Raw genomic sequence first — 12,954 nt, 5'->3', positions numbered from 1 at the left:
TTCATCTGTTGTAGTGCAGGCATTGAAAAGATGCTTCAGCATAAGTTAATTATTTTTTCTTTATGGTCAGTGGAGAGAAGTGGGCACCAGACAGCAATTCCTCTCATCCAAAGTGGATATCTAACATAAGTCAGATGAAATGATGTCTTCATAAGCCTATTTTTTTCCCACTCCCCACTCAGGGAATTGAGAGCAGCTAGCACAGACCTGGTCATCTAGCTTCTGGAGATCTGAAGCCAGTTGAGATGGCTCCTTGACTGATAAAGGAATGACCTTAGCTTGCATATCAAAGCCTTTATGAATCTCCTCCTCCTCCCAGGAGATGCTGAGGAGACTCCCAGAATTGGTCTCTGAGTGCCATGTGCACAAATACTATAAAATGAGGCGGTTCAGTTGCACTTCAGCCCTGTGGGTTGTTACAGTGCTTTGCCTGCCGTTGACCCAAATGTTGCATATGCACCATTAACTTTATTTCCCTGTGTGTCTGGGCTGTGGTTTCACTACGTTGATCCACTTCTGGAGGCTGCCAGGTTGAGGTTCACCTTGCCTGGCAGGTTGAGAGGTGGCCAAGCTTCCTCTGTGTGACTGGTACTGCTGGGTCTTTCGAGATGCAGAGCACATCTTGCGTCCTACAAAGGAGATCCTGTGGATCCAGAAGTTTATAACGTTTCTGTGGAGAGGTCTCTTTTCTGAGGCTCTCCAGATCTGAGCAACCCCCTTAACATGCAAGAATTTGCAGGAGAGTCCTTAGGAAATAGCACCCTTGCTGTCTTCTCCACTTGGGAACCTTCAGGAGCTCTTTATGTCCTGCAAACCCTTTTAACTGCTGCAGAGAGAAAATAGCATCTTTTTCCTCTTCAGGTGTATAACCAAATCCAAAATAAGCTTCCTTGCTAGTGCAAATTGGCAGAAACCCCTTGACACTGAACCACCAGTGATCTTGCCTCAACTGTTTATGCAGGAAGAGATTGTCTCATTTTATGTTACTTTCTAGTTAAAGGCAAATTGGCAGTCATTTTAATTGCTCACTCCTTGTTAACCTAAATACAAATTGACACAGTACACTTTGTTCAATTACCTGCAACACTATCAGTTAAACAAAATGCTTTATGCTCTTTTAACCATGAGATTTAGTGTCCATAAACTTGCTGGCGTAAATTAACCACCACCATCTAATGAAATGCACATATAATATTGCTTTCTGGTTATTGAAATCATTAGAGTTGTCTTTATCTTTCAAAACTTGTTGACTCCGCACAAAAGACTGACACTTGTTTTCACTGATTTGGAGCAGAGTCACCCAAAATGCCACCTTCTTCTTTTCTCCTGTGCTTCACTGCCATTGCACAGTAGAAGACAGAGGTCATACGAGGGTAAATAGAAAAGGCCATGGAGGCAGCGATGCCCTGGGCCAGACCTTCTTTTAAGAAAAAAAATATTTTCTTTTGCATTCTTTGACCATCAAGGTTACCTCTTTGGGGTCTTCTCAACAATTATGAGTTCTGGGAGTTATTTTCCCATGTTTTCCTTGCTGTCCCACCATGAAAGCTTCGTAGAAGAGGGGGCTGTTGGGACCTTTGCTGATCTGTGCTCAGGGCTGCTCAAGCAACAGACAGTCTGCAGCTTGGGGCAAAATCATGAAGAATTGGGCATTGCCCTGTTTGGCATCATTTAAGCTGGAAAGGGAGAAACAAGGCAGCTCATTTCCCTTCCTGCACTTCAGGCTGAGCAGAGGAAAGGGAGAACTGGGGCAACAGGTCTATAAAATAATGAATGATTAAATGGAGAGTGAACTTCTTAACACTCGCAACCACTGCACGTGCTGTAAACAGAGGCTTGAAATGTATGTTCCCATTAATAATCAGACAGGCAAGGAATGCAAAATACAGCCCTGAAAGGTTAACATTTCCCTTTAAGTGTGTTTAAATTCATATGCATATCCTTGATGTCTGTCTGAAGTAGCAAGGTTTGATATAGTGGAAGTATAAATACATCCACTTCCAGAGAGTGATTCTGCAAATCCTATTTTGATAAGGTCTTAAATCTGTTGAGATCAGAGCATAAAATTCTCTTGTACTGTCAGTGCTAGGTGAAAACAGTGCTTGCCAATTCCTTTTTTTTAATTTATTTTTTATTTTCTCCTTCAGAATTGTAAGATACCACAGTAAATCTTCGCTAGACAGCAAATATATTTGGTGATTAGATGTGCAGAATTTAAATATAAATTGGGCCAAATTAAAGTGTGATGCAAGTGTATAAAGCCAAACTGACAAAAGAAAAGCTTCCTGCTATTCACTCCCTATCGAGGTTCAAGTTTATTATTGGGTAATAAATGTTCATTTACATTTTAATAATTGTTGCAATCTATCTACCTATCTTGTCTCCTTAAGACCTTGATATGAATGCTCTGCAATAACTTGTTACGGGCAGGATAACAATATGTTTTCTAGGGCAGAAGTAAATCCAATATAATGTTCTTCATCATTGTGTTGTTTCCTACATTGTTTCCTTTGATGATTCATGGGTGTTTCACGGCAATGAATCATGATGAAGGGCTGGCTAATATAATGATTTAATGATATTAAACCTATTTAAAGAAACTCACTGAAAGCAATGTGAATCTGCACAAAGATGTTGCTAAAAAAAGTCTAGTGAGCAGAATTCATAAGGATTTGTTGTTGCATTGGTGCAATGCTCCGGTTTCTGTGTGGTGCCGACAAATGTGTCTGGGTGGAGATTTAGCTGAAATGTTCCATGCCTTCCCACACCTACCGCCCCATAATAAAAGAAAAAAGGAAAAAAAAGAGGCTTCCCAATCAACGGAAGCATCAGTAAAGACATTTCTGGTTTTGTTCAGATATAATTAATACTGGCTGAAAACCCAAGGCTCCTCAGCCTGCAAAACATAAGGTATTTTGAGAACTGAAAATCAGAACAGGGGATTTCTTTTTTTGAAGTAATGAGAAAGTGCGTTGTTTGTTTCTTCAACAGAAAATGAAGAATGTGTATTTGTCTGTTTTTTACTCCGGGATAGAAAACACGATCTTCCTCAAATGCGCCCCTGCTAGTTGCTTTTGTGCTGAATTTATCCACACTGTACAGCTTCAAATGTACATGCTGTTCATTTTACTTTGACTATCCATTTTCATGACACAGGGACTGAAGTCTTTCAAAAATGTTTCATCCCTGAACAGTTACCTTTTTCTGTTGTTTTTTTTTGTGTCATCCCTTTAGATATCTATTCTCTGAAGACTATATCTGAGTGGAAATGCGCTCTGGAAAAATCCCTTAATGATGCAGCAAATTTTCCTCTTCCGATGGAAGTATTCAAGGTAAAAGATGCACATTTCTCCTTCAGCTACGGGACCCGCAGTGAATAAATATTGTGCGGTGCTTAGCAGCTTGTGTTAAAACTTTTGCAGGAAAATGCTCGCGCGCTAATATATCACTGCGAAAGGTCGCAAGTGAGATGTTTGTATAAAAAGGAGTTTTGCTCTCCGTGGGCTTCCCGTTTTGGGAACTGGCATCTTGCAGGCAGTGATGGAGTGATCAGCACTGATTCCTGCAGCATCATTTTTGATGTGTCTTATTATATTAGGCCTGTGCAAAAGGCATCATAGACAAGCTGTGAAAGCATAGGGCTAATTTAGAGTAAAGTAGTATTAAAGTGGGCATAAGCTAGCCAGCTTTCTGGGATCTTTATACCCAAATCTTCGTGTGGTCATGTGTCGCAAGGCAGAGAAACCTCCTTCAGGGCCCTGTAGTGGGAGATAATTTGCTCCCACGCTGTTTCTTTTCTCACCCAGGGTTTTTAAAGCTAGAGATCTGCTTCAGCCCCAAGGCACCAGCTTTAATATCCCTTCCCCAATCTGCACTGCCGTTATGCTGGAATGAAACCCTTAATTTGGGAATCGGCCGAGGCAGGGGCTGCTATCGGGTGGGAAGATTGCGCGCTGGCTTTCGGCACAGCCGTGCGTTGGAGCGGTCCCGTGTTGCGGTGGGAATGGTGCGCGGAGAGTTTTGAGCCTCTTTTCGTACAGCACTTTGATCCCTGGACTCTGTTAAGCTTCCCCAGTCTGCGTTTGAAGTCTCAGCATCAAAAATGCCTTGTGTGGGGCAAGGATTAAATAACGGTAGGGAATACCTAATGCGTAAATCTTATTCCCGTCCATATGAGAGTGAAGAATGCTTCTGATGAGGCTCATAAAACACTTTTTTTTTGTTGTTTTTTCTTTTTGGTTTATAACTTGCAGCTGTTTTGGTGTCTCTTCTCAGCATGCCCAACTTATACCCACTTATTTTAATTATTGTGCGAGGGCTGTAAATTTAAACTCAGCAAATCCCAGTTGTAGTGCCGTATGGTTGGGGCTTGCGAGGATGTTCCTCTTGTGAGACAAGGCAAGGTATTGGATTGCTTCAGTGGCCCAAGAGGAGTGTTACTTTGGGGCCATGCATGACAAAAAAAAGGCAGGAGTGTGGCTTCTTTATTCGTACTGTGAAAGCCCAACACAAGGAGAGCTGAATTCAACATCTGGTCATATCTAAGTCCCTGGTTCCAGGCCTGGGAAAGCAGGATGTTGAATAAATTTGTTTTACTTGTGAGCATCATTTTAGTCCGATCTCCAAATCTGAGGGTGGGAGATGATGTTTGAAGACATAGGACCAGATCAGAGAGCCATCCTGTTAATGACTTTCGTCTTCAGAGCTACTTTGGTCTAAACCAGTGGGAGGTTCAGATTTGGGGATCATCTGCGCTCCTGCTCACATCCATAGGCAGAATTTCCCACTGACTGTGGTGGGATTTTGGAGCCATCTCAACTCTTACCTTCCTCCACCCTGTCTTCCTCAGCCCTATTTTAAGAGGACAACCACCTGAAGTCCCACCGCTGCAAAGGTCTATGCAAGCCTGACTCAGTGAAATTACGCTTGTCTGATCTTACAAGATAAGGGAATGTTTAGATTTTTTCCAAGGAGAATCCCAGATCCTAGCAAACAGTGTTGATTCCAAAGATGCCTTTTTTTTTTTTTTCTTTTTTGCAAAACCAGCACAGAACTAATGTCTCTACATGGTGCCAGGGGACTCTGCGCTACTGTAGCTGTCATGTGTTAGATGAGATATAAAACACAGAGTTTGACAGCTGGCAACTGTTAAAGATCTTGGTTTCCTGGAAAGCTAGAAATGTTTACTCTGATGGACATGGTATACTGCACATTGAGCAATTATATTCAGCCCCTACAGAAATCTGTGTGCGAGGAGAACATAAGTGCTTGCTCTACAGACATGAATTTTCCCTACGGTGAGCGGATGCATATTTGCTTTCCTGGATTGAGACTTAAATTACTGTTGTCATTTGAGTTGTGCGCAACCATGGGCAGTATCATTAATACGCTGTCAAACTGTTCCCGGATCGGGATGCTGGAAAAGCGGGTCCACGTTGTTGTGGGACAAGTGACTCCTTTTATGGGTTTAGCACCCACCGTTGCCATCTGTGGCAATGCTCTTTAATTTTGGTGCGAGAAGGTCAGGATCTACCTGAGACCCCTCACTGCATAGACTTGAACCTGAATTATCAGTGCTCAGCGGTGCAGCAGAGCTGAACTTGTGTGTGGTGGTCTTCACCGGCTGGTCAGAAAGTCCTTTGCAAAAGTCGATCCCAAGTTACCCATGGGGAAGCTGAAACTCAGAGCAGTGAAATGGCACAGCCAAAATTCATATTCTGAGCCTCCAAGCAGCGGTCACAAGCCCCCAGACCACAAAAGCTGATTGCAAAAAAACACAGAGAAGGCTGCGAATAGGAACGTCTTTCTTTCTGGTGCTATTTTACACTTGGCCATATGTTGAAAGTGTTTGCAAAATGCTTCAGGGTCCTTTGAGAAGGAATGTGATGTATAACTGCCAGAAAATGTTGCTATTATATAACTACTAAACATAGTGTTTTGCAAACTGCACCTCCTGGGATAAGTTTTTTTCTTTGCGAAAGCGTTTTGCAACCCATCCACTATTTTGTCATTCCGTTCTTTTCAGGAAACATGTTGATCCTTAAGAAGCTTAAATAAAGACAGGATTTTCAAGCATGGTTTGAATAGTTTAGGAGCATAAATCCTTCTGAAAGGTCATAACCCAAGGAGAGGTGTCCTCTACTGTTTGTGCTCCGATTCGAGGGTAATGCAGTGATCCCCATGCTTAGCTGAGTATCCATCACAAACTATGGCTTAGGCTTCAGAGGTCACCTGAGAAACTGGTCAAGGCTTTGGGTATAGAATAAGGGTGACTGGACTACTGTCAAGGCCTAATTTAAAGTAAGCACATCGATGCTTGCTTCAGTGATGGCATTGCTGGTGCTTTTATAGGGGGAGCCTCGTGTCAGGAAGACAGACTCCAAACACAGCACCTTTTAGCCCTAAGACTTATGAACCAGTGCATTTTTTTTTAGATGTAAAGCCCTGTAGCTTGAGTAAGATGAAAGTTGGACATAGATCATGGGATTTGGTTCCCCAGAGAGGCAATTATTGCCCAGAGGATCTTATCTGACATCTCGCTATGCTCCTCTTGGTCTCCTGTGCCGTGTCTGCTGGCCCCATGTAGAGGCCTTGGGTTCCTGGGAGTATCTCAGTCCATCCCAGACACCTCTGTTTGGGCAACTGAATCTTGCCCAGAGTGTGGGGTGCCTCTCATTGCTTTATAGATGTTACATATGGACAATATGGACATCCTGTATGTGCCAGTTCCTCTCCAGTCGCTATAAAGTGGGTCCTGATGACTAGCCTGGATGGAGCTGTCTCCAACCACATTCCCAACCCAAACTCTGTTAAGTCGCTTGAAGACCACAAACCGTTAAATGGGAGAGGGTTTTTCTAAGGCAGGTGCCAATTCCTGATTTAAAGGTAGTTTGTCATTTTGGTCTTACTCCTCTCGACCCCACCCTTCTGGTCCTCCTTTCCTAAAGTTGCTTTTTTCACTGGAAATTGTTATTTCTCTGGCAAAAACATCTATTGCTCTGCACTACGCCCAGTCCAGTGTACCCCTGCTTCTAATGGGTATTCAGATTTTTCCTGTGGATCAGTGATAGTATTAATTAGTGCTAAGACTAATAGCCTTGAGTAATGGGTATATCAGTCTGGAAGGAAAGGGAGCACCGAGGTGGGAACTGCCTCCTGATATCTGGGACAGGTGATAGTTCTAGTTGCACATTCCAAAAATATGAGGAGAAATATTAAACAGGACTCGTCTCCTTATCCCAAATATATATACTTTTTCCACCAGCTGAATTGCATACATTCCATCTGAGATTCAGATGGAATATTTCTTCAAAATTGTGATTATTTTAAAAGAAGGACAACATTGTCTCCCAAAAGTTCACAATAAATTCATAAGGTGTTTGAGGGTGTTTTCTTCCATTAGTGGGCTCTGCTGGAGGAGTTTCTCTGTGAGCTAGAGAAGCTCAAGGAGCTCTTTATGCTCCATCCTGATCTGGGTGGAAGGACAGACTTAGAAGTCCAATAGGGATTTTCTGGCTCCAGCCCCATAACAGAGGGGCACGTGCGGAGGCCGCAGGTTAAACTGGATGTGTGTTTGGTTTCACTTGGAAAGCCAAAATCCAGTGTAAGCGCTTCCCAGCCCCTCCGAGCGCTGATGTCTTGGCTGGCCTTTGCTGCGCGTGCTGTGCTTTAATAATCCACGAGTCGCCACGTCGTTTGCAGGCTGCCAGATTATTTATACTCCATCTGTTCTTCCCCATCCGTGGTGCTCGCCAGCCCTCCTCCCCGACTGCTATTTTCCCCTGGCTGGGAGACCAAGTCTGGTTCTTGTTTATCACCTGCCTCTTGACCCACTTCAGCCTCAGCGCATTAAAGCCACTTACCTTTGTAGGACTAATAACCAGCATTTCTTGCAGAGATCCTGACAAATATACCTGCCATGGTGGCTTTTGGAGTGCAGGTGTCTCCGTTGTCAACACGTTGCGCTGTTTTAGAGGCAAGATGGGTCCTGGTGCTCCCTGCATGGTCCAGGGACCGTCATGAGGTCTTGGTGTCTCCCTTCCGACCGCAGCCGTTGCAAGGGAGCCTGGTGGGGAGAGCAAGCCGTGGAGGTAAATAAAGCCAAACCCTGTCTGAGATGCCCTCAGGGTCTGTTCAGCAGCACCATATGAAAATCAGGATTCGAGGAGAAGCGCTGGATGGTATTCAAGCGAAGCAGATGGGCCGAACGGGGACAGGATCCCGCAGCCTGCTGCCTTTCCCGTCCCGCTGGCTGTGCATTTAGCACACGCGTTTTTCATTCTTGGTACATGCCAGAGGTCTCTGAGGACTCTGAGAGGTTAGCGAAGGGGCGTGATCCAGTTTGCTTACTGCACCCCAGCTTGGTGCGGGGAAGCTTGTAGGTGAAGACCCAAACTCTGCCTCTTTCGGCATGCTTGGGCACGGCAGTGCTTTCTGGTGAGAGAGGCTCACATGCACCATTTAATTAGTGATACCCAAGAGTCATCCATCCGGAGACGGATGATTTTTACTGGAGAAAACAAAAGCCAACTCTGACCTGTAGCTGTGTATCTAATGGTTTTATAGCACCTTTGCAGCCCTGGGTGTGCACTGAATTTGTTATGATCCTCTCTCCTCTAGTGAATTCCCATTGATTCGCAATAGTTATTACTGGCGCAACATAAATGAGGGCAGACTTGGTCCAAAAAAGGGCCTATGAGGACTGACTCCCTTTCAATGAACGGCCTCGGTACTTATTGAGGGGTGCAAATAGAGATGCTGATGTTTTCGTTAGGAGCGTTCAAATTAGGGTATGCCCACCTGTATTCTCCATGCCACTCAACTTTCCCACCTGTAAAATGGGGGCACTGTGTGTGATGCAGCAAAGATTCATTAGTGAACTCTGGGGAAGCGGGCTGGTTTGTCCACAGATGCCTAATGCTATAATTCTGGTGGGAGACATATGAAGCGGATGCATATCCATCTCTTTTAACCCTACCTCTGCCACCCGTGTTTCCACCGCCCCGGCAAATGAAAGCACGCTGCGCAGGAGGGGATCTTTGCCCTAATGCCATCTGCAGCAGGCCGAGCCATACGGAGAAGGTGTTTTCAGACTGAGACCGGCTATTCTGCAATGTTGCTGTTTCTATGGAAACTATTTTTATTCAACAAGAGAAGCTTAAAATCCATAGGGCTAAATTCAGTCCTAAGGCAGAAAGCGTCTGGAGTTTTTCAGGGGCTCTTTGGTAGCTGGAGTTCGTAACTGGCTGTCAAACTGATTCCTTCAGCTTTGGGGTCAAAATATCTTTAATGCCTCTTTCCCCAGCCCCCTTTCCTCTTCATCCCACCCCAGCACCTCTATATTTTGGCCTTCCCTCAATTGCACTTGTCAGACCGAGGGGCTATTTGCTCACGTTGTTTCTTAACAGGGGAATTTCTGCCTCCCTGCAGAGAGCGTGTCTTCAGGGAAAATTGCTCCATGTTTAGCGAAGGAAGCTGGTGAATTGCAAACAAGACCGATTCATCTGCAAATAATGCAGAGGGCTGTATTTGGGAGGGGTTCTTTCTTTTTCCCCCTTTTTTTTTTCAATTAAAAGATAAATGCCAGATTCCTATAGAGGCAGTTTAACCACTGCTATTGCGGTCTTTGTGACTGGTTACCACACATGAGCTTTGTGATTAGAATTAGGCTATTAGAAGCAGTGAGTTTCTTGGGGAATTAGGGAGAACACTGGGGGAAGTGATTACTTTCAAAATAAAAACTGAATCAAATAATATATTTCCAATCATACCAGATGGGGCCTGCTTCTTCTGTGTCTTCTGGTAGAGTAAACCAGGAGAGATGTGATTGAAGGCAATAGCATTTCACACTGTTACAGCTGGTGAGAATTAAAGGAGACTCAGGTCAACCATCTATTAATTGTTCACTGTTTCTAATCAGCTTTGCAACTTTTCAGCACTCAGACTTAGTTCTGAATTTTGCACAATGTCCCAGTCTTGTAATTAGCATCGACCAGAAAAGCCCTGAATTTTATTCAGGTATTTGAAAATCATGGTTCAAATTAGAGGTTTGTCCTCTTATCTACGAACTGTGTAAGCTGCTGGGTCTAAAATGAGATGTCTTCAGTGGTGTGTCTTGAGCAGGGTGGGCTGTGAATGAGCATTTCACAGGTCTGAAGGAGCTGCCCTCCCTCGGACTGTGGACACAGCTAGAGCAACCAGCTCATGATACAGCTTCTCAAAATGTCACATGTAAAAGCAACTTGGCCAAGTCCTACTGCTGTCTCTGCATTGTCCCATGGAGTATGAAAGTACCAGAGCTCCATCCTTCGGTGGCCAGACCCCTGCCGATATATGGACAGAGTTGAGTGTATCTGCACTTAACTGACATTGGTTGAGTAGACATAACCAAATGCCAGATTTTGCAAGGTATTTAGGGGCCAGAAGATACAAATTACTACTGTGATTTTGAAGAGTATTTGTTGAGGTCAAGACCTAGTGCCAGTGCTTAGTGGAGGCCAGTGATTTTATTATCTTAGGCATGTAATCCACAGAGACATTTTCCTAAATCCCATCTGCATCCTTCAGTCTAAATACTTTTGTAAACTTGTTTGTGGATCGCTTTGGAGTGATGTCTAGGCTCCCAAGTCACCTTGATGTTTTTGAAACCTCCACTACTTGTGTCTCAGTGGATACGAAGGAGAAAATCATTCAGCTCTCTCAATACCTAAAGAAGAGAGCTGGGAGCTAGGAGCCTGGGTTTTCCTCCCAGCATTGTCGCTGACTTGTTACATGATCTTCAGCTTTTCCAGCATTCAGTCCTACAGCTGGGAAAAGGGAGGTAATCCTGGTTTTAGGGAGCTGTTGCAAAGTCCATCCATGTTCTTGCAGAAGGGCTATGGGAGCGCATGCCATAGTAAGACGTACTACAGGGTTTCATGATAATGATGATGGTGAGTATCAAAGTGCGTCCGTCTGTCGGATGGCCCGGAGGGTCACAGTCTGTGCACGCCGGCAGATTTGCAAATACATCTGCTGCGCGCCACTAAAACTGTGAGTGCCACCAAGCTTAACGGCTTCTTGAGATCCATGGTGAGATTCATTACAGCCCTGGGTTTTACCGATGTGGTTCGGGCCATAAGTGGCAGACTTTTGCTCGGTGGAGGGTGCTGTAATTTTCCATTCGTAACTCATGAACACTGTCACGGGTTGTAATCCAACATGTTGGAGACCCTGACCCTTTGAATGAGCGACAGCAGTGCTTGTACCCCGTTAATTCAGTGTATTTTGCTTGGTGTAACTCTTGCTGCATTGTAAGGGATTTTTCAGTGTCCTGGTGGTTTTCAGGACCAATGACCCCCAGAGTGGGCTATCTGCTGGTGAAAATTAATATAGTCAATGCAGGCAGTAGGTCTGCTCCTTGCAAGCATTGCCTGCCGGTGGGAGCAAAGGTTCACCATACATGAAGCTATAAAATGCTTCAACTGGTCCAAGATATTCTACCAATTCTGCTCCTTTTGAAGGCAAGTTTTGATGGTGTCTACTCACTCGGAATAGCTGCTGGAGTCTCTTTCAGGCTAATTTTCAAAGACCAGGACATCCATCGAGAGGGAAATAAACGGGGGAGAGCTCAGCACAAGCAGTGTCGTGGGCAGTCCTCTCCTCGCAGCTGCTTTTATTAAGCAGGCGTAGTTTGTGTCACTGCGAATAAAGGAAGGCGAGAGCAGTTCATTATCTAGTGTTTCACTTTGAGGCTAATACTAATTAAAAGCTTTGCCTTTACTTCAGTGGAACCTATTCTTAGAAATTATGTAAATTAATTGGAGTTTTGAAGAGGAGCATATGCCAAATCCTAAGTAATTCCCTGCTGGCTGAGGCAACTGCAGCCCTGGAGCTGCAGAACGGTGTCGAGATCTTTTTTCTCCTTGTGCCTGCAGAAATCTAAGGCTGTTTCTGTAAGTCTGATGATTCTCTTTAAATACCTGAGGGAGATCAGATACCCAGACCCTGACCATTTGCCGGGGAGGTACGATACAAAGACTTTTTCTCCCTGAACGCTTTTCCATCTCAAAAATGACAATTAACGCAGACTTTTTATTCCTGCAGCGCTTCCCCAAACAAACATACATTCCTGCTTCAAAGAGCATTTTGACTCCCAAAAGGTAGAAGTACCCAAGATCCCATGAATTCCCCTTGGGAGTTCACTCTTGCTGTTCATCTGACAGGAATGATCTCTATGTGCTATGGTGAATGAGCAGGAAGATTTGGGAAGATTTGACGCTAGGATACATAGTGCGTGGAGCGAAGGGGATATGCTTTTGAAGTAAAATTGCTTTAAATATTATTTGCTTTTTTTTCCCCCTGTGGATTATTTTTTGCCTTTGAAAAAGGCCAGAGCACATAGAAGCAGCAGAACCGAAGAAACTGATTCAAATAAAAATGAGAAGCAACATCGCTTAAGTATTTCCATCTCAATCAACAAATCACTTAAAAAGTTGATGAAACTACTGCATGTTTAAAGATAAACATGATTAAGTACTTTGGTGGATCTGAGCTTTTTATGTATTGAAGCTGGATGCGAGCGTGAATCAAATCCTGAATCTTTTGATGGGGAGACATCGTTTGCTTCCAGATGTACCTTTTGCAAAGTAGCCTTTTCTTTGCAACCTCACCCCAAGGGGTTAAGACACTCCAAATGGGGGTGTTGGTGCAGTGAAGGAGGCAGCCCCCCAGTCTGGATGCTTTCTGTCTTTGGTGGATTGAAATTCAGGGCTGATGTGAGGTCTGAAGTTTGCAGCCGTCGTGTTTTCCTAACCGAAGCCTTTTCAGTAGTAAAGATGGCAATTTTGATAACCTGCCTCTCTGATGCATCCAGTGTACTATCCAACCCTTATTTAAAAGGAGCCAGATTCTCTTTCCTTATATAGTCTTTTATTCCACGAAACGTGCTCAGTGTAAAGCTGATAGAAATGGGTC

At 44.1% G+C, this 12,954-nt stretch overlaps 1 protein-coding gene across 2 annotated transcripts in view; it reads left to right on the top strand.

Annotated features, from left to right (window-relative positions):
- The window catches only part of SFMBT2 (Scm like with four mbt domains 2), a 118,354-nt gene that overhangs the window by 55,800 nt on the left and 49,600 nt on the right, over positions 1–12,954 (top strand). For both annotated transcript variants that reach the window (XM_026119388.2, XM_064500246.1), the window contains one exon: positions 3,235–3,332. In XM_026119388.2, coding sequence (XP_025975173.2) covers positions 3,235–3,332 — 98 coding nt within the window. The remainder of the gene's footprint in view (positions 1–3,234; positions 3,333–12,954) is intronic.

Source organism: Dromaius novaehollandiae, chromosome 1, assembly GCF_036370855.1.
Source record: "Dromaius novaehollandiae isolate bDroNov1 chromosome 1, bDroNov1.hap1, whole genome shotgun sequence".
Lineage (NCBI taxonomy): Eukaryota > Metazoa > Chordata > Aves > Casuariiformes > Dromaiidae > Dromaius > Dromaius novaehollandiae.
The sequence above is the reverse complement of the archived record's forward strand: the minus strand, read 5'-3'. Positions and strand labels throughout refer to the sequence as shown.